Raw genomic sequence first — 22,629 nt, forward strand, 5'->3', positions numbered from 1 at the left:
TGTATAATTTTCCCCCTAATGTTTTCTGCAAATGGCAAAGTAGAAATATCAAATAAAAGACATTATCCACGTTAGGCTCCTTTGCTGTTTCATGTCATTTTAGTGCTGTTATTTTAAAGAAAGGAGACTATTAGGGTGTCAGCATCTGGAATCGGAGCCTAGCAGGGAGCCCAAGATGCTATCCATCAGTTCTTGACAAGGAGGCATCAGGAAAGTAAATGGATGGGGTTTTAGCTCTGGGGCTTTTAGGGAGAAACCTGCTCTTGTTCTGAGGAGAAATTACTGCTGCCTGATGCACATTGTTGCCTTTGTGTGAAGCGCACCCTGGGCTGACACCCTCTGACAGGACTGCTGATTACAGCGCCTGCGTGCATTACTGACAGACAGCCTGTGGTCTGTCATGGAGTTCACTGGGAAAGCTGCAGTAACCAACCATTCATTGCAGTGGTGAAGGAAAACAAAGGCTCCTTTTATCCCCCCCTCTCTTCACCCCTGTCCATTTGCAAATCTCCCAGCTACCTTCAGGGCTTAACTAAGGTGCCACTTCCTACCCAGAGCCTTTCCTTATCCGCCTAGTTGTTAGGTAGAATGCTCTCTCTCTCTCTCTCTCTCTCTCCCTCTCCCTCTCCCTCTCCCTCTCCCTCTCCCTCTCCCTCTCCCTCTCCCTCTCCCTCCATCCCTCCATCTCTCCATCTCTTCCTCCATCTCTCCCTCCCCTTCCTCCTGCCTCTTTCTCTCTCCCTCTCTTTCTTCTTTCCCTCTTCTTCTCTCCCTCTTTCCCTCTCTCCTTCTCTTTCTCTTGTTCTCCCACTTTCTCCTCTCCCTTTCTCTCCCCCTTCCTCTCTTTCCCCCCTCCCTCTCTCCCTCCCTTCCTCCTTCCTTCTCTTTTCCTAAATTGCATTACCTGTTTACTATTGTATTCCCCTTTCCCTCCCCCCAAGAAGGTAAACTCCACTAGGACAGGAAATGTTTTTCTTTGTATACACAGTGACTTCCATATTTTTCTCCCTCTGCCGCAGTTCTCCCACTGTGGAAACTCCTTCCTTTAGTACAGGTTGGCTGCTCCTCTGTAGTTTGTAGTCTTTGCACATAGTAACCACTCAATAAATGATTTTTCATGTGTTTCATTCATTCATTGGAGAATTGTCTGGGATCCTGAGTCAGTAAATGGCTTGTCCGGGGTCATAGCCTATATCTGTCAAAGAAGCAAGATTCAAATCTAGTTCTTCCCATCTATAAGACCTCCCCTCCCCTCTCTCCACTATCCCATGCTGCCTCTTGTATTGTACAGCCTAAGCACTGGACAAACACTTACTGAATTGAATGTGGGTCAAGAGGGTAACAGCTTTTAAACCCTCTTTTTCATTAACAGGTGACCCTACAGGTGAAGCATTAAAAAATTTCTTTTACAACTAAGGGGGAAAAACAACAAATATCTTGCCCTAATGTGATAGAAAAAGGAATTTTTCTAGGTCTTAATCTAAACTTTAAGCTCCAGTGTGAATCACATGTCTTACAGGAAGTAAGGGTGAGGATACCAGTTTCCTATCCTGTGTAACTAGAGGTTGTACTACTACAAGGAGGATGAGATGAAGAACTGGCCCAGGACCACTCTCTAATCCCCGCAGAGAAGACTGCCCTTTAAGTAGCAAGGAGAGACAGTGGTAGTAAAGTTTCTGTCTGCAGGAGCTTTTCCTGTTCAGGTAGAATTTTGGCAGGCCTTCCTGACTGGCATCAGCCCTCAGTACCTCAAGTAACTGTTGTTTCCCCATTACTTTGATTTGGCTCTTGTCATGTTCCTTCAAAGATAGGAAGAGTTCTGAGGGAGATCAGACTGAAAGGGCCAGATTGTAAGAAGGTTTGTTTCTTTTCATATTGATGCTACTGGCTCCCTGATAAGCATGATGCTCAAAGCTGTGTACTGGGCAAGAGAGAGCCCTCCTGTAGTTTAGAGACTATAGTGATCTTATTCCAAAAATATTACAAGACTTCCTCTTTAATGATTTGTCTCTATATGTATGCACTGTCTAGATGAATGTGTGTGAATGTGAATGTATATGCTCTTGAGAATATGGAAAAGCAGGACAGTTTGTGAACTCAATAAATCTGAGCCAGGAGTAATGACTTTTGGGGTGTCTACATTTCTTTTTTGTTTTGCCAAGCAATTGGGGTTAAGTGATTTGCCCAGGGTCACACGGCTAGTAAGTGTCTGAGGCCGGATTTGAACTACTTTCTTCTTGACCCCCAGGGCTCCATTCACTCTGCCACCTAGCTGCCCTGAGTAATTTCATTTTATTATTTTTAATGATTTATATTGATGACTTTTAAAATCTGACATTTGTGGTAATAGATTCTCTTCCCCCTCCATTTTGAGCAAAGAAAAATGCTAAGCTCCTTTGATAGTTACTAAGTAACTAGAAGTTACTCCTTTTAGAGTAATTAAATCTGAGGATGATTGAATCAATCAAAAATATTTTTAATCAACCAACAGACACCTATTGTATTCGAGGCACTGGAGAAAGAAGTACAAAGAAGGAAATAGTTGTATAACACTTTCTGCCCCAGTAGTCACCTGCCTGTCTGTGAGAATAGGGAGATGTTTCATTATCTGTCATCTGACCCATTCCTGTTTTCTCATTGACTGCATCTTAGAATCATAATTTTAGGACTGTGGATACCCCAGACGTCATTTAAACCAATTTCCCAACTTTACAGAGGAGGAAGACTAAAGTTCAGATACATGAAGTAATTTGCTTAAGGTCACACTGAAAGTAAATAGGAAAGCCAAGATTTCAATTCCAGGCCCCCTGATCCCAATCCAGGGAGAATGCCTTCAGTGAGAACTGGTCCACAGACCAGTGGTCCTTGTTTCATCATCTGTTGGGAAATGAAAGCAGTTGGGAGAAGGAGCATGAATGGTGGTTGCAGAATTTTAATGATATTGTCATTCATGTCATTAAAGTCATTCTAATGGGGTTCTTTGAATTTCTCTTAGTTTACCATGTTCATACATATCTTCCCATGTTTCTCTGAAGTCCTTGTATTTGTCATTTCTTATTGCATAATAATTTTCCCTAACATTAATATACTATTTTGAGCCATCCCCCAGTTTTTAATGGGCACCCACTATGTTTCTAGTTCTTTGCTAACGCCTCCCCTTCAGGAATATGCCTGGTATAAGAATCGTTTCAAAGTACAGTGATCTCACTCAGCTGCTTTTCGCTAACCCAAGAGATAATTGTGTTCCAGACTGGAATAAAGGAGAGATTAAAGAATATTGAACAATAATTATTTTCAGGGAAGAATTTGTGCATTTTGGGACTCCTTGTGGTCCAGTAAGGAAAGCATGTTTGAGAAGCGCTGGGAAATGTACTTCCGGGGACTCTCTTGCTTTATTTAATTTTTTGGCACTCTACTAGCTGATGCTTTTTGGTCCAACTTTTGGTTTTCAAATAGAACAGCAAACAGTAGCAGTAATACAGATGAAATTTTTCTCATTTCAGGTTATTATTGCAGATGATTATTCAGATCCCTTTGATGCCAAGAGTGAGCTGAAAAATAAAGCAGGAAAGGGGGAAAGCACTGGCTACATGGAGCCCTATGAAGCCCAGAGGATCATGACAGGTAAGAATGGCCAGTGACCTGCAGATGAAGAGATCAGACCTCAAGCTACAGGGAAAATAAGTGGATGAGACAGTGGGTGTGTATGTGTGCACGTGCGAAATTTGGAGTAGGGTGTCACGTTTCAAATGAGGTTATTTCATTTGATATCTCCTAAGGAAAAGTCAGTGAAAGCCCATCTTAAATTTGAGTGTGTTCTGGAGGAAAAAAAACTGAGTTTCCAGAGAAGGACTTGGGTCAGAGAAAAGAGGGAGAAGGAAAGGCAGGTTTTCCTGGTGACTGTTTTCCAATAATGGGGAGTGGTGGTGAGAATATTTAAATTTAAATGTTAGCAGAACACACTGAAGTAATTTAGTAGAGATTTAGGAAGCTGTAATATGTTTCTAAGGCACCCAAAAATTCTTGATTTCTCTTGCTGCTTTTAGTATGCCTATGTCTCTCTGTGTACTCTTTTTTTTTAATATATAATTTTCAATGACTTTGGAGACTTCCTTTGGATATTCTGTTTCTTAGAATACTATTCTGGAATGCTTCTTTTTTTTTTTTACTTGTCATGTTGTTTTAGCTAAAGTATTGATAATGAAATAAGTTTGTTTTTATAGAGACTAATTTTGTGACTTCTACAGTGACCAGTTGTGGTATCACATAACAGAGAGTTATGAAGTGCTGTGGAAGGGAGAGATTAACTCATAAAATTAGGTTTTTATTTAGACATCCTTTGAAAATACTGATCCCCATCCTCCTGATTTTAACTTTACCCTTTGAAAACCAACTTCTTTGAGGAGTAATTGGGCAAAGGTGAATATATTGAGAAGCCTAGGCTTAGAACTGAGCAATAGCTAGGAGCCTCCCAGGCTCCTATTTAGGAAAAGTTTGCTCCTGTTTCTCCTCAGGTAATTGAAAGCTATTTAATAAAAAATTGTTTTAGATACTTTAGATGTTTGTTTGTTTGTTTGTTTGTTTGAAGCTCTATTGGTGTGGGGAACTCCTGATGTAAATCTCTGTGGGTATAAATTGGGAATTTATCTGTTAACTTAGAACCTTGGTCACCGGGAATGTAAGTGACTTGTCCAAGGTCACAATCTAGTATATGTTTTTCATAATATCTTTTTTCATAACATAACATAAATTTGAGGTTTTTCATCCTTGAGGTAGGATTTGAACCCGGACCTTGAATCAGTATGGGAATGAGGTGTAGTAGATGGAATGCAGACATAAATTCAAATTCTGCCTTTATGTACTTAACCACAATGTTTTACCCTGAGCAAATTTCTTGTCTGTCCAAGCCTCAGTTTTCTCATCCATAACATTAAAGGGTTGGACTTGACTTCCACGCTTCCTTCCAGCTTTAAAGCTAAGATCCTATGACTTTCCTTAACTCTGGGGCTTTGTCTATCCATGACACTACCGCTGCCACTGCCTTTGTATAGTTTTAAATATAGATTATATAGTTTTAGATACAGATTTTATGCTAGATAGAGACTTTCAAGCTCCCACAAAAAGTCCAAAGCTGAAAGCTTATCCCAGTGAGGAGCTTGGTACTGAGCTCTTGAAGGCTCTGCCAATGGGACACAAGCTCTAACAGGCCCTTCCTAGACTGAAAAGACTTTGAATATGTGCCTGGTGATGAATTGTATGTCTGAGAACCAGCCTAGCTAGCTAAGTTAAGGGAAGCTCCATCACCAGAGGGTTGGCCAGCAGGTGAGGAGTTGTTTTTGGCCTTAGCAGCAACTCCTGAAACACTCGACTACGTCACTGAAGATTTGTTATTTGTGTCCATGGAATGTCCGTACCAAATCCTGGAAGTATTGGGCTAAGTATAGGAGATTAAAATAAATTATATATGATAATAGTTCCTCATCTCATGATCCATCCTCCCTTTTGTACAGTACAGAAACCCTGCTTCATTGGTTTTTTCTTTTGGAGAAAGAACTTTAAAGAACCCTATTAAGGGCAGCTGGGCAGTGCCATGGAGAGTGACTCCAGCCAGGCCTGGTGTTAGGAAAATGCCTCTCCCTCGGTTCAAATCTGGTCTCAGACACTTACTAGCTGTCACTTTAACCCTGTTTGCCTCAGTTTCCTCATGTGCAAAATGATCTGGAGAAGGAAATGGAAAGCTCCAGTATCTGCCATTGAAGCCCCAAATGGGGTCACAAAGAGTTGGACTCAATGGAAATGACCCAATAACAGCAACTGAGGCTTAGCTTCAGGGCATTCAGAGCCATGGGATGATCTGGATTCAGACCAGGGGTGGGGAACCTGCCTCCTCAAGGCTACATGTCACCCTCTAGGTCCCCTTTGATGGTAACCGAACTTCACAGAACACATCCCATTAATAAAAAGATTTGTTCTGTAAAACTTGGACTCATCAAAAGGCCGCACCCAAGGACCCAGAAGGCCACATGTGGCCTCAAAGCCACAGGTTCCTCACTCCTGATTTAGACTCTCCAGACTTACAGAACCAGCCCCCATTGTAGCTCCAGCTAGTTGGCACAGTTTGTCACGTGAAATTGGTTAAAAATTTGTGGTTGTCAAAATGATTGCTGGCTGGGAATTTGAAAGAGGGGTTGGAAAACTTGGGTTTGTGGTCTAGGAACCCAGTATCATACCTAGTGGTAAGCTGGTCGTGCCAAAATACCCAAGTTTGTCCTTTCCTCTCCCTTGTTGCCTGCTCCCTCCTAATGTAGGAAAGGGACCATTTGTGATGTCCATACACATGATGATGAGATAGGCAATACCTAGGGGCTCCATTCTTGGGATTGGGAGTAACCAACAGGGAGATTATATGAAGATGTGGGGAACAAGGCACATCCTGGTATTCCATGCCTCCTCCTTTTTTTGGCTTCTCTGAAGTATCTTGGTACTGTGGATGGTCTCATCCTGCTTACTCTCTCCTCTCAAGAGAGGAGTTTTTCATAATATCTTTTTTCATAACATTAACTCATAACATAACATAAACTTGAGGTTTTTCATAACATTGTTCTCTCCTGGTTCTCCTCCTACCTGTCTGGCCATTCCTTCTCTGTCTCCTTTGATGATTCCTCTTCCATGGGTTTCCCTCAAGGCTCTGTTTCAGGACCTCTTTTTTTCTGCATTGTATAATCTCAGTGGGTGATCTCATCGGCTTCCCTGGGTATCATCTTAATGCACATGACTCCCAGATCCCTTTCCCACTTCTCTTTCTTACTCTCCTCTCTTCTCTCACCTTTCCTCTCTCTTTTGTCCTCTCTTCTCTCTCCTCTCTTTCTCTCCCTCTCCCTCTCTCTCACCTCTCCTCTCCCTTTTGTCTTCTCTCTCCTCTCTTTCTCTCACTTTCTCTCACACATGCATACACATTTTCTCTCTCACATACTCAAACCTTTAACTCTCCTATCCTGCATTTGCAGCTAAGAGAAACTGTGATTTCTGTCCCAGCTGCAGTACAGTGGCTATTTTTAGCTTGTCTCTGCCTGTGTGCACCGGGTCTGGCTAAGATGAAGCCAGGGTAGGAGAGGAAGATTTCTTAGTAGTGAGAATTCTGTTAAAGTATATTCAATTGGCTGCTTGGCTTCTGAAATTGTCAGTCAGGTTTAGTTCATTGAATTCTTTTTTAAATATCACAGGCATTTATGTACCTGATTCATGAAGGATACCAGCTTGATAACCCTGAAATTATCTTCAGAACATATCCTTTTTCTATAGAATAAATGAATTAAAGTGAAAGCTGTATCTAAAGTAGGCTTGTGGTGGTTTCTTTCATTGCATTATTTGTTATTGACCCATGGGCAGGAGCAGGATTTGTATTGTCCTTCCTGCCAAGAGATCTGTTTAGAACAGTGCCATTAAAAAAAAAACCAGAGAAAACATAAGGAAAAGCATGACTTTTCTGATTCAGAACCACGTTTTATTGTTTCCATTTTGCTTATGTGCAGTTCAAGTCAATGCAATTTAAAACTATAATGCTTAATTCAGAAATGTAATGGTAATGATCAGAGCACAATAAAGTGATTTGGCTCAATCTTTATGTTCCCCCCAGTTATTTATAGTTCAAATCCTGGATTAATAAGCAAGGACAGCAGTTACAGCCACTAAAAGACATTCTGTGCTCTCGTCATTTATTTAACTAAGCCTGTGTGTGAACTACGAGACGTTTTCTTTTTTTACTGCTTCTAGTTTTATTTGTAGGATCTGTGTTAAAGGTTCTCATTTCTGATAAATACCATAATGGCAGTGAAGGAACAAAAACTTTCAGCCTTTATTATAAGATTTGGGGGCAAAAGTCCTGCACATGTGCTCTCAGGTCTCCTTCCACAGAGAAGACCCTCAGAAAACAAATTAGCCAAGTGGAATGCGATAGGAACTTTCATGTGAACAGCAACCTGTGGAACGAAGATCCTGGAGTGGGATGCTTTTGTGCTAACCCAGCAATTCTGGACGTTGCACTTTCCTCATATACTTAAGCCCAGAATCAAATATTTACCAATTAAGCATTTGCTGGTCACCTAGTGTTATGCTAAGTGTCCGTGTTATAGGATAATTAGATGTAATAGTCATAGGAGGAACTTAATGAACTAGCCAAGAAGATAAAGTGGAGAATAGTAACAGATAATATTATAAGCAATGATACATGACGTGTGTTCAAAAGAAATCCTAATTGTTGCGGGAATTCAGAGAAGGCAAAGATATCGGGGGGAGCTTCATGGAGGAAACCTTTCAAAAATGGATGTGTAGGACTTGACCTGGAGTGGGAATCATATTCCAAGCTGAGAATTAGTGAAAGCCAAGTAAGTAGGAAGGATTATTGTACATAAGGATAGGACCGTAAGGGCAGTCACAGAATTTCAGAGTTGGGAGGGACCTCAAAGGCCCCTTAAGACCAATTCATATATGAAAAGGAGTCCTTTTGGCAAGCATATACTTTACCACAGTAGGATCTCAAAGCATTGCTCCATGGACCCCTGAAGGTCCCTAAGACTGTTTCAGAGGATCTTCAAAGTCAAAATTCTTTGAGTAGTAATACTAAGATATTATTTGCCTGAGATACTCCTTTTTCCAACTACATATCTATGTATGGCTGGATTTTCCTGTTACACTTCAACCAAAACAGCATATCCCAACTAATTTAATTCAAAAGCAGATGTGAGAATCCATCTGTCTTCTATTAAGCCAGACATTAAAGAGATTTTCAAAACTATGTAAAACAATCTTCTCATGAATCTTCTTCTCATGAATTTTTTTAATTTTGGAAAATATAGTTATTTTTCGTTAGAATTATTTGTTAACATAAAATTTTCATTATTGTTATTTTAAAATAAATTAATAATTGTTTTAAAAATTTAGCAGTTTTCATTTCTAATATAATAAATATGAATAGCGTAATCCATATAAACAAAAGCTCTTTGAGGCCCTCTAATTTTTAAGAGTGTGAAGGGGGCCCTAAAACCAGAATGTTTAAGAACCACCAGTCCATAACATACTAGACAAATGGTCCTCCAATGTTTACTTGAAGACCTTGAGGGAGGGAGAACCTGCCACCTTATGAGGCATTCCATTAGGTCAGGCGTTCTTCACATGGGATCCACAGAAGGACTGCTTGGGTGGAGTTGGGGAGGTCTCTGAACTTGAATGGGGGAAAAATGATATCTTGGTTTTCTCTATTCTATAACTGAGATAATAGTTGTACAAAGCACTTAGCATGGTACCCACACACACACACACACACACACACACACACACACACACGTACATACTTACTCACTTATTCTCTTATTTCTTTCCTTGCCTTTGATTATTTAAAAAAGAAACACATTATGAGAAGGGGGTCCATAGACTTCTCTGATCTCCAGAGAATTCCATGATGTAGAAAAGGGTTTTAACAACCTTCCTTTTTTGAGGCAGTCGGGATTAAGTGACTTGCCCAGGGTCACACAGCTAGTAAGTGTCTGAGGCCAGATTTGAACTCAGGTCTTCCTGGCTCTAGGATCAGTGCTATATCCACTGTACCACCTAACTGTTCCAACAGCTTTCTTTTAAATAATTTTAATAGTTAATAAATTTTACCTTATATTGACCCTAACGCTACTTCTTTATAACTTCCACCCACTATTTCTAGCTCTGCTCTTTAGGCTCAAAAAGAACATGTTTAATCCTTGTTCCACATGATAGCCCTGCACATACTTAAAGACTGCTCTCATAAGGATCATAGATTGAGAGATGGAAAGGACCTTCAATAGTCCATCCTCATTTATGGAGAGAGAAAACTGAGACTAAGGATAGATGAGTAAGCATCTAGACTATCAGTGGGACAGCTAGGTGGCATAATGGATAGAGTGCTAGACTGAGTTCAAATCTGCCCTCAGGTACTGACTAGCTGTGTGACCTAGGCAGGTCACTTACCCCTGTTTACCTCAGTTTCCTCATATGTAAAAAGAGCTGGAGAAGAAAATGGCAAACTACTTCAGGATCTTTTCCAAGAAAACCCCAGTTGGGGTAACCAAGAGTTAGACATGACTGAAAAAAGACTGAACAGACTATCAGTGACGGAATCATGTCCCTCTTGTTTTCTCTTCTCCAGACTAAACTGCAGCTGATACTTCCTAAAATACATCTCTTGAAGCACTAGTAATGTCAGGTGAAAATGATTAAAAGCAAGTCATCCACAGCATGTTATTATGACACATGTGTATAATGTCTAGTCACTAGCAGCAATTCTCAAACTTTTTGGTGTCACTGCTACTTTACACTCTTAAAAATTATTGAACCTCCCCGCCAAGAGTTTATGTTTACATGTGTTATGTCTCTCAACATTTGTTATTGTTGTTATTCTGTCATTTTTCAGTCATGTCTGACTCTTCATGACCGCATTTAGGGCAAAGGTATTGGAGTGGTTTGCCATTTTACAGATAAGAAACTGAGGCCAACAGGGCTAAGTGACTTGCACAGCTAGTGAGTGTCGGAGGCCAGATTTGAACTCAAGAAGATGAGTCTTCCTGACTCCAGGTCCCATACTCTATCTGCTGCATCACCCATGTTTGCTGTGTTGGAAATTAAAAGTCACTAATACTAGAAAGTAGTTTTGACTTTGTCAACCCCCTGAAAGGATCTTGGAACCTCTCGGAATCCCCAGACCATAACTTGAGTACCACTGGTCTATAGAAAGCCTTTAGAAAAACTGGAATCAGAGTTTCTAGGTTCACACAGACTTCTCTTAAGTCATCTTGGATATGTTGTCACTAATTTGTTTGAATATAATAAATAAAAAACACATTGCTGAGGCATTATCTCATGAGGAAGAGAACAGAGGAATGAAATGGTGATCAACACAAAGACCTGAATAAACACAGTTTCTCATTCCTCCTGAACTCACACACCCTATAAAATTTTAGTTCATGGGTCTCATCTTTCTGGCCATGCTACTTGACTTTTCTCTGATTTCTTTGAAATCTGTTCTAAAATCTATTGTATGTCAGACTTGTACTTGTCTTTCCTCTCCATATTACAAATTCCATGATGAAATGATCTACTTTCTTCTAAGGGTCACATCATTTCTACCGCCAAAACAAGTCCATACTCATTGTTGAAAATCAAGACCAGAATCAGTTTTTTTCACTGCTTGAATGATGAAGTTATCATTAAAGAATGCCAGAAAATGAGTTCTCCTTTAGACAGAGACTGAGTTCCAGCAGATATTTAGATAACTCGAGTCTTATATGTCCATACTGTATCATGCCTCCATGCCATGCTCCTCAACCATTTCCTCTTCTTGCCTTTGTGGTCGGTAGGATATATTTCTGGCAATCAATATTGCTGCTGTTCCTGTGTTCATCTTCACCCCTGGGTTTTCCACCATGCTAGTTCCTAAATTTCCTTATATTTGTTTATCTTGTTAACGTTCATTGGTGCCCTATTCTGTCACCCCATTATCCACATTTTTCCTTTCACATATGGTCTGTTTTTCCAGAGCCATACTGCAGCCCTCTGCCCCATCGCATTAAATCTTCCTGGTTTCTAGTTGTTTGGCCTCTACATTTTATGCACTTGCATATTAGCATTGCAAGGATTTTATTACTGTCTCTGTTCTTGTCACTTGTCTCCTGTAAACTTTTGAACATCTCTACTTCTTCCTGCATTGCTGCTGCTTTAGATAATTTATAGTCTAGTTAGATATACATAGTTTCTGCTTTCCTCTTCTTTTTCCATTTAAAGCCCTTTATGTTATGTCTACAAAAATCTAAGTAATTTTTCTTTTTGGCTAATTCCTGTTAGAGGTACTCCATCCCTGGCCATGACACTATTCTATTATTTTAAATTGTTGTCCAGAAATCTAAATCTTATTCTGATACTATTTTGTTAACCAGCTATTTATTTCCCTTATCATTTTTATACCTCTTTAATGAAGCCCCAACTCTGTATTGCCCAGAGCTGCTTTTGAGATGTACCTCAAATATTTCTTAATAATAAAACTGGACTGGAGCACAGATTCTAATCTTTCTTTGTCTCATTTCTGCAAACTGTGCTCCCAGACTACATGAGTGGAGCAGAGGCTGAGGGTTTCTAGTATCCCATGGTATAACTATAATGTGTATGAGAGAATCTAAAGACTAGGTTTAAAAACTCTGGGAAGCTTGAAGGGACTCTCTAGGGTCAGTACTCTAGACTGCTGCCCCCTTTTTGTATGGCCCTTGAGCAAAGAATGATTTTTTACATTTCTAAATAGTTTTATCGTATTTTAAAATGTAGTTTGCTGACCCTTGGACTAGAGGAATACGTTGGAAGGAGACTAATACTTTGTGGTAGCATTGCTTTTGCTGATCATCCTTTTAGAGAGATAATAGTGTTTGCCACATCTCTCACTGTACACTTTGGATTTAAGCAGACGTAGCCATGTAGAATTATCTAAAATAATTGTTTTTATTTAGATTTAGATGGATGGATCATTATATGGGAAAAAATTTGTAGATGATTGATTTCATTGTGCTATGCAGAACTTCTATCCTCTCAAAAAAAATCGTATCCACTGATTAAATTTTTCTCACTCTATTTTCCAAACTCCTTTTTAAAGGTAGTAACTATGTCCTTTCCAAGGACAAAGGATGTTTACCTAAATGTTGTATTTTTTTTTTTTTTTAGTTTTTAGGGATATTGGGACCAAAATCAGACTCTTTTGCTTAGATTTTTTCTTGTTGTAAGTTTCTTTTCAAAGTCAAAATTCTTTGTAATTGATTATAAGTAGTTGCATAAATAGAGGTACTTGGTGTCAGTAGGCCTTCAGATTGTGTCTGAAAAATCAGAATGAATGGATAAGAATCAGTAATCTGACCTGAAATAAGTGTCTGTAGTAACAAGGGGAAATGTAGAGAAAGAAGTGATAGTTCAAGAGGGTAGTTGACAGTGAGATCTGCAGGTTAAGGTGAAGGGAGAGAAGCAGTGATGACTTATAAATCTGAGTTTTTTTCTGAAATCTCCATGAGACTGCAGCATGTGTTTGTTCATAACAATGACAGGCCTCTGATATTCATGTTTCTGCTAAAATATAGATAGCTTTTCACTGTAAACTCAGTGAACAGTCCTTTCTTTTTTTGCCTTTAGATTTGCTAAATATAACCAAAAGTTGTTTACCTCCAGTTAGAGCCTGGGAGATGGCCAAGGTCCAACCAGGTAATCAGAAGTTCCTCTCTAAGCCACCTCTACCTGAAAGCAACCGACATTATGTTGACAAAGGAGTGTCAGACAAATATGAATCTGCATATAGAAACAGAAGGGTTTATGGTGGCAACTCAAGATCAAGATTATTGCCACTACAGATTGTAGATAGATGAGTTATTCTTAAGGAGCCTAATTTTATTGATCAGTACATTATGCAAGGTAGATACTGTACATCACATCTCTGCAGGTTCCAAAAGTTTGGCTCCTGTTTAAAACGAGGGCAGCTAGGTTACATAGTGGATAGAGTGCTAGTCCTAGAGTCAGGACGGCTTATCTTCCCAAGTTCAATTCTGCTCTCAGACACTTACTAGCTCTGTGATCTTGGGCAAGTCATTTCACGCTGTTTGCCTCAGTTTCCTCATCTGTAAGATGAGCTGGAGAAGAAAATGACAAAATACTCTACTGTCTTTGCCAAGAAAATCCCAAGTGGAGTCAAAAAGAGTCAGACACAACTGAAATGACTGAACAACAACAAAACTGAATATACAGTAAGGCATGACCTCATAGAAATATACATCAGAAAATAGCTATCCAAACTAGAAGACAATATGCCAGAAATGTGGGCCTCACTATCCCCTAGAGGATTCAACAAATAAAAATGTACCAGTACTGGCCCAGTATCACAAATTAAACTACTGCTTACAGTCTCCTGGGTACAGTACTGATCCACAAAATTTTAAGAACAGTGTTTTTAATGGATACTCATAATTTCCAAGTTACATTGTAGAAAAAAACTTCAAAAGTACAGACATCTTGGAGAAGAAATATAAATGTTGTAAGAACGTGATGAAACATATTATCCCTGTTTTCCCAAAGATGCTTTCAGTGAGTCTACAGAAGATAAGTTCACATCTCAACACTTGTATTCAGTTATAAAAAGAACTTATTTTATTCGTTCTTCCTATAGTTTGCAGAGTATAACAACTTAGTGCAGGATAATTTCTCTCTGAACGTCATCCAAAAAAAAATGAGAAGAGATGAAAAAAAGATAATGATAATAAAAAAATTTTCAATGCTCACTCTGTGTCAGTTGCACAGGGTTAGGGTCAGGAGAATCTTCCCGAGTTCAAATCCCACCTTGGACAGACCTTAGCTATGTGACCCTAGACAAGTCATTTGGCCCTTGCTTCAGTTTCCCTGTACATTGAGCTGGAGGAAAAAAAGGGACACCACTCCAGTGTCTTTGCCAATAAAACCCCAAGAAGGGTCATGAAGAATTGGAGATAACTAAGAAAAAGACACTGAACAACATATGTAGGACCCTGTGCTAGGGTTCTGGGGATGCAGCGACAGAAATGTTTCCTGCCCTGAGGAACCTTAGATGCCATAGAAGCTGCTAACATATATGCATAGAAGTATTTGCCAAATATAGATAATTAGTACAGGGAAATTTGGCAGTAGGAGGCCAGGAAGGTTTTCATTTATAAAGTGACTTTTGAGCCGAGCTTCAAAGATAATTAGGAATTCTCAGAGTTGGAGTCAAAGAGAAAGTACATCCTAGGCATGATATGGTAGATGATGCCAAAGTACAAAGATGGGCTGTTGTGTCTAAGGGTCCAGAGTGACAATTCCTAGAGTACATGAGGAGGACTAATCCATAATAACACTGAAAAAGCCGATTAGAGTCAGGATGTGAAGGCTTTACATATGCCAAACAGGAGTTTGTATTTGATCTTCAAAATATTCAGTAGCCATTGGAGTTTAACTATTACTACAGCAACCAACTATACTGTGATGCTCAGTATTTATAACAATCCTTCGTGGATCCTCACAAGCACCTTGTAAGATAGGGAGGTCAAGTATTATTGTCCCCATTTTATAGATTAAGAAACTATATCGTCCGGAGGGGTTGTGGTTTGCTGCCCAAGGTCATACTAATGGTCACGGATGGAAGTGAAACTAGAACACAGGTCTCCTAGCTCCTAATTCAATGGGCTTTCCCATGCATCATGTTGCCCAACAGGGTTAGGGACTGTCCTTTGCCTCTCTTGGTATCCCAAGCACTGAGCACAGTGTGCAGAGAACAAGCGCTTAATAAATTATTTCATTAGTATAGTGATCTATACAATAGGAGTGCACAATTTCTGCACTTGTTAGTCTTAGAGAACTGCCTAGAGCACCAAGAGGTTAAGGGACTCACCCACAGTCATATAGCCAGAATGGGGCAGGGTAGCCTCAAACTTGGAGTCAAGCACAATGCCTAGCCCATAGTAGGTTCGTATTACATTACTTATTAACTGATTCAATATCTGTAGCAAAGAGTAAAACTTGGGGAACAGTCACATATTTGATGTCATTGTGAAAATGTCACCTTTCTGTGGAAAACTCTTCATTGTGGTATGAATTTCTTTTTTAAATGCTCTTTGCTTTAAAAAAAAAAAATTGAATGAAGAAAAAAGAGTACAACAAATCTGATCTCCTTCCATGAAATTTCAGAAAAGAACCCCAGATCTCTTGTATGAGAACTAAATGGTGAACACGTAACTCACCGTCTGCAGACAGTAGGACTCCAGAAATCTCTTCATTAAGCAGTGTTATCTTTGCACATAGTAGGCAGTCGGTAAATACATTCTGAATGAACAAAGGGACAAATGAATGTCATCGAATGTTATATAAAGAATTTCACTGAGATGAGTTGTTAATTTGTACACAAGGCCCAGGTTATAACCCTTACTCCCATGAATACCTCCTTATGAGAGATTTGCTTTTAAAACTTTTGGTTAGTCTATTAAATAAGAAAAAGTAATCTTAAAATATAGAGTGTGCCCAATGTGGTCAGATTAGTGCTGTGATTACTAAACTAGCTATTATCATTTTAATTCATAAGCTCGATGCTCCATGTTACAGTGAGTTTTTATTTGCCTTGCATAGGATAAGAGTTCATTCATAAAAACATAGGCCCTCGTTTTCAAGAGCTTGGTTGCAAAAAACACAGGCAGGGCTCAGCTTCTCTTAAAATTATATCAGACAATATGCAAATGAGCCTACCCGAATACCTTTTGCACTCACACCTCCTGAGTAAAGCCACAAGGCTTAATTATCTGTTTTAGGCGTAGACTCCCAAATGCCTAGGCCACCAGCATGTCAAAAGCGTTTTAAAGTAGAGGATAAACAAACGCTTAGTTTGCCTCGCTGGTCTTTGCAGGTTGTGAAAAGGGGTAGGTCACGGTCAGCCCCTCCACACTGCACAGGTGATGAGTGCGCTCCTGGTTGGCGGCTGGGATTGTAGTTTACAGCTAACGTCATCTGCCCCGACTTGTTCCTTCTTTTGAAAGCTCCCCATTGGCTACAGCACGGACTTTGCTGTAAATCTCCTGGATTTGTCACCAGGTCCACAGCTTTTTGCTCGTTTTTAATTGTCCTTTCACTTTGACATAATATATTTTAAGGAAATCCTATAAACAAAAGAAAACAAAACAGAAAGCAGTTGTCATCAGCTGAGATCAGAACTTTGTATGATGGATTTTTCTATTGTATTACAGACTCCTTCTGTTTCTGTCTCAGGCCTTTAAGAGAATTTTGGCCGGGTGCCCCAGAGAATCCTGGTTTGGGAGTAAGGAGATTGCTTCAGCTGTTTCAAGCCAGATAAAGCACTTCATTTCCCTCAGACTGAATTTCCTCATCTGTAAAATAGGAACAATATTACTTGAATTGCCTCTGTCACAAGATTGTTTGTGAGTAAAATGTCTGGTAAACTGCAAAGTACAAATGTGAGCTATCTGCTGGCTTAGACAGAGAAGTCTGACTTTTTGCCAGTTACTTCATTTTTGACAAAGGTTTTGACTTTTTTTTCTATAATCATACCTGTACTCTCATGAGACAGTCATGAGTGGCAACATACTGTAATAGCACACAGGCTTGGGAGCAGACCTGAGGTCTCCTCTTGTCTAAACCTCATTTTCATTTTCAAGTTCTGAAACCTTGAGGAACTGACCTCTTCTCTCTTCATTTTTAAAATGAAGGGGTTCTTGAATCCTATAAATCTGTGGAGATTTTTGGATAAAAAAATTGTTCTTCCTTTAGCACCTTATTTTGGCAAATATTAGAGGGAAATATGGATATATAATTTGTGTAAGAAACAGATTTCCCATGTATAGGAAGGGCATCCAGTGTAATAGGTGGCAACCCAGTTTTGCTCCAGAGAAATGACACTTGGAGTTACCTTACTGGCTTTGGTATTTGGTGCCAGGAAACCTTTTCTGGACAGTTAAGTAGTGCAGTGGATAGAATGTGGGGCCTGGAGTCAGGAAGACTCATCTTTCCTGAGTTCCAATATGGCCTCAGACATTTACTATCTGTGTGATCCTGGGCAAGATACTTAACCCTGTTGGACTCAGTTTCATCACCTGTAACATGAGCTGGAGAAGGATCTTTGCCTGGAAAACTCCAAATGGGGTCAAGAAGAGCCAGACATGACTTAAAAAATATCTGGACAACAATCAAACCTTTTCTCAACTCCCTAACTCTTAGTGTTCTGGGCCTTTTCCAATGATCCTGTATTCCATTCTCTTTTTACATGTATTCCCATCCCCCAATAGAATGCCTTCAAGAAGCTCACATTCATTTTTTCAGTCTTGGATGACTCTTTTTGACCCCCTTGCAACACTGCATAGACTGTGCTGCCCTTAGTTCACTGGGCCTCATCATCCTTAAACTATCACACACTTTCTTTATTTACATCCCAAAGATTTATTTCCACAGGGAAGGATTAACAGTGGAACTGGCCCATTATACACTGTAACACAATTATTGGGATTAGTCACAGGCCTAGCCCCATTTTCCCATGGCCCCAGTGTCACTTTGAAACTCACTGTGATTGAGAGTCTTGGACTGAAAGCTTCTTAATGGTGCCAACATTGTTTTCCTAAGTAAGAAATTGATTTTCCTTTTCCTTTTCTTTTCCTCTTTTGCTTTCATTTCTTATCTTCTTGTCCCATCTCATTTTCTCCTTCTCTGTTTCTTACTCTTTGAGACAGATCATGACCAGGCATGATGGAACATGCTTATAATCCCTGATAATGGGAAGGCCAAGGCCCATAGATCTCTTGAGCTCAGGAGTTCTGGCTAAGCCGGTCTACTGTCCACCTTAAGTTCAGCGTTAATAATGGTGAGCCGTTGTGGAGGTGGGGGAGAGGAGCAAACTAAGTTGTCTAAGAAGAGGTAAACTGGTCCAGTTTGTCAAGTCAAGTCAAAATTCCTTCACTGATTAGAGTGGGATCATGCCCATGAGAGGCCCCAGTGCTTCAGCCAGAGCAGAATAGGGTGACTTAGTCAACAAAAAAATGTTAATGGAAAAAAAAAGACACATCATGATTCATTTTATTAGTCTGACCTTTCAGGTGGGAATTATCTGCCTTAAGTAAACTGTAGACTCCTTGCTACAGTTATCCATGTGTTTAACAGACCTTCTTCTCTGCCTACTCCTCATGCTACCCAATCATATATCCTATGGCTGCTTACAAAATATTGATGGCTACCTCACAGAGGGACCTAGAGAGCCCTACTAAAATATCTCCTAGATAGTCCTCTTTAAACCATCTAATTCTCAGATCAACTAGGAAGCTTCCAGTTCAGCATGGTGTATAGGGAAAGTTCTGTACCTGGGTGAAGAGGACCTGGCCTGAATACCTCACTGAACATTTCCTGGTGGTGTGTCCCTGAGTAAGCAACTAGAACCTAAGTTTACTCATCTACAAAATGAAGGATTTGAACTCAAAGACTTTTAAAAGTCCCTTCCAACTCTAACATCTGCAATGTTGGGTGTAACTGTTATTATTAATGGAACTTTATTAATCTAAGACCATCAGTCGGTACTGAGGAAAACCTAGCTCATGACTTGCTTCCTGCAACATACTTCCAGAGAAAGTGTAAAGATAAAACTGAGGAATAAACCATTAATTTGTTCTCAACATTGGGCCCCCAACTTCAGGTGAGATTTCCATTTTTTTCTTCTGAATACCCTTTTACATACTTTTGATGTGTCATCTTTTACGTAGGCATCAATTTAAAACAACTCTTGTGATTTTCAGCATGTACATAATTAATTTTTAATTACCTTTTAAAATGTTGAAGTATTCCATTTCCTATCAATTCTTATCTTCTAAGGGACTGCCCCTTTATATACAGAAGAGATCCAACAGGTCAGTAGAATGAATTGTGATATTCATCAAACATGAACAGCAGAAACAGAAGTCACCTCAATCCCCCACCTCATCCTGGTTATTTCTATCCTGGCTTAGGGAGGTTAAAGAAAGGACTCTTACTTTAATGGGAACAGTTTTTTAATAAAATACCATGCTCCCATGTCTGCTATAAAGCTTTCATCAACATTTGCTGGCATTTCCAGCCCAAAATCAAGGAATAGATGTAAACCACCACCACTAGTTCTTTCCTTTCTGTGGGACAGCTCCCCTTATCTCCCTATGTCATTGAGGCATGAGCTTCAGGGAGATAATGGATAAATCTCTACCTTGTCCCCAGGCCCCCAAATGTCCCCATTTCTTCCCTTTGCCCTTCAGTGTGGTTTAGAGTTAGTGTGTGTTCCTGATCTGGGAATGCTCACAGGGAAAGGCATAAAATGAAGGCATAGGCTTCTATGAGTACTAACTGAGGCTTTCCCCACTGGTGGGCTAAACATGGGCTATGACTACTGCCACAAACCTTCCCCCAGCTTGTCAGTATTTCTAGAGTACCAGGGTTGAAGGAATTTTGGCAAGGTGGAAAGCACCACCACCACATCCTCTTCCTGTCCTGTGAGATTCGTTATGCCTTCCCCTCAATGAATTATCATCACTATACAGTTAAGTTAAGAAACAAAGAAGGTCTTCACTATAAACATATTGGGAATGCCTGGATTCAATGAGTTTATATGATCCCCCTCTACTCTGAAATTCTCTGGTTCTACAAAAGTTTTGATCAGTCTCCCCTGCTCTTGAATAAATGAATGAAGAAAGCACTTAAGTGCTTTGTTGTTCAGTCATGTCCAACTCTTAGTGACCCCATGGACCATACTGTCCTTGGAGTTTTCTTGGCAAAGATACTGGAGTGGTTTGCCGTTTCCTTCTCCAGTGGATTAAAGCAAATAGAACTTAAGTGCCTTGCCTGAGGGCACACAGCTAGTGTGTGATGCCCAATCCTTTGTCCCCTGAGCCACCTAACTATCTCCATTTCAGTGCTTACTTTGTGTCGAGTACTGGGGATACAAATAGAAAAGTAATACAATCCTAAGACCTTTTTCTTTTGGGGGTTCCTTAGCTCCTCTTGAAACTATTTTTGATAACTCCATGAAAAGATGTCAAGGATTCCCACCCTTGCCTCCCTCTTGGGTGAGTCCTGCCTCTTTCAGGGGACTATTTATTTCTCCAGTTGTGTATTATTTTCCTGAGACTGAGTTTTCTAACAACATAAAGCATTTGAAATCACCAGAGAATTGACTTCTTATGGACCTATTACAGTTCACATAATCACTCAACAGTACCAGCACCAGTGAGGCAAAGTCCAGCTTCACTCCCCCACACTGTGACTTTGTGCCCTACTGCTTCTCGCTTCCAGCTATAGTTCCAACCATTGGATGATGGTTTGATCAGAATCTCTTTCACTGTGTCTAGGAAGCTCAGTCCAGGAATTCCTTGTGGTCCAGGAGGATCAATCTAGAAATGCCATGTGACTGCCTTTGTTGCTTTCTGCTACCTCCTCCGAGGCATGAGGTTTTCCAGAAAGGGGCCTCATTTCTGTAGGAATGCTTTCTCAGGAATTCAGGTTTTTAAGGGTAGCCGTCTCTTCTCGAAGTGTCACTCTGATTCTTTTCCTTCTGAAGCCCAAGTCCAGGGTGTATGAGCGGGTCACGGATGAGGAAACCATAGTTTGAAACCTAGAAGGAAACTCAAAGGATATTTGTGTGAGCCCTGCCGCCTGTATGACCATGGGCAAGTCACTCAACACATCAAGGCTTGTTTCTTTTTCTTCAAAATGAGGGCTTGAATTAGGTGACTTTTGAGCCCCTTCTAACTCAAATTTATGAACTTTGTGTTTGTCCCCTCATTTTATAGATGATGAAATGGAGGCCAAGAAAATTTGCCTCCTCCTGTATAAGGTCCTTGAGGGCAGGGAGTCCCTCATTTTTGTTTCCTAACGTAGCATCTCACACACAGTGGGCTCTTTATAAATGTCCCTTGATGGGTTGATTGCCAAGGTCACCCAGGAAGCAAAGCCAAGATTTGAACATAGGTCCTCTAACTCTAAATCCATTTTTTCTCTGTAATACTCTGCCTTTTGGTCTTCCCATGGCATTAAATTGGCCTGTGGGAGGGTTAGGGGAATTCATTTCACACCATATCAAAGAGCTAACCTTTAGAGATAAGAGCTTCCCTAAGGAGATTTCAGAGAGATTCCAAAGGGCCTTAACCAAGTTCACCTTGGGCACACCCTCTAACATTCTTCCTCACCCCATTCTCTCCCTCCCTCTCCCCCCAGCTAAAGAATGCACATCCCTACAAATTGCACCACACATACACACACACACACACACACACACATACACACACACACACATGCACACGCATGCACGCACGCACGCACACACCTGCATCAACAGTTTGGAATATTTCTCTGGGGACCTGGAATATTTTCACTGCATGGTGCAGCAATCCCTGGTCCTACTTGCTTAATACCTTCTATCCCTACAGTGCCAAGGAGTAAAGGACAAAGTCATACTTGTGGTATCCTTGGAACAGTTCATAGGCACTCGTGATTAAGTCTAGACCTCCCACAACTGTTAACTACCCTGACCTATCTACAAATAGTCTGCAGTGCTTGTCTGTCATGTTTACCTTTGTGCTTACAAAGATCTGTCTAAACTTGGCCATGTGGGCCAGGTGAGTCCGTCCTGAGTGTACTTTATCTCCTTAAGAAAGTGTTAATTCTTTGAGGTAAGATATGACCTGGCCAGACCCTGGTTACTCATTCCTTTAGTACCTCTCCCTTCCCCTCTTTTATCCCTTTAATTTATTAAGATTACCATTTCATACACCCTTATACTTGGTCTTTAAAAGAAGGAGAACCAGAGAAGGACCGGAGAGCTTTACCAGGTTCCTCTTGGCACGCCCTCTACGCTGGCAAATAAAAGGTTGGGTCTCTGGCATCTCTTAGCTATACCTTCTCTGACTAGTCCATCATTTACCAGAATGATTTGCCTGCTGGACAGGAAACGGATTATCAAAGGCAAATAGATTGTGTGTGAGTCACCTGGTGACTTTCCTGCACTTAGGAAACAGAAGAGCACACCCTGGAGTGAATGGGGCTGGTTGGACTAATATGACAAATGAC

At 40.3% G+C, this 22,629-nt stretch overlaps 1 protein-coding gene across 1 annotated transcript in view; it reads left to right on the forward strand.

Moving 5' to 3' along the window:
* Nucleotides 1–22,629, forward strand: part of SHB (SH2 domain containing adaptor protein B) — a 336,992-nt gene that overhangs the window by 111,010 nt on the left and 203,353 nt on the right. The window contains exon 2 of the mRNA XM_072596735.1: nucleotides 3,504–3,624. Coding sequence (XP_072452836.1) covers nucleotides 3,504–3,624 — 121 coding nt within the window. The remainder of the gene's footprint in view (nucleotides 1–3,503; nucleotides 3,625–22,629) is intronic.

Source organism: Notamacropus eugenii, chromosome 3 (genome assembly GCF_028372415.1).
Source record: "Notamacropus eugenii isolate mMacEug1 chromosome 3, mMacEug1.pri_v2, whole genome shotgun sequence".
Lineage (NCBI taxonomy): Eukaryota > Metazoa > Chordata > Mammalia > Diprotodontia > Macropodidae > Notamacropus > Notamacropus eugenii.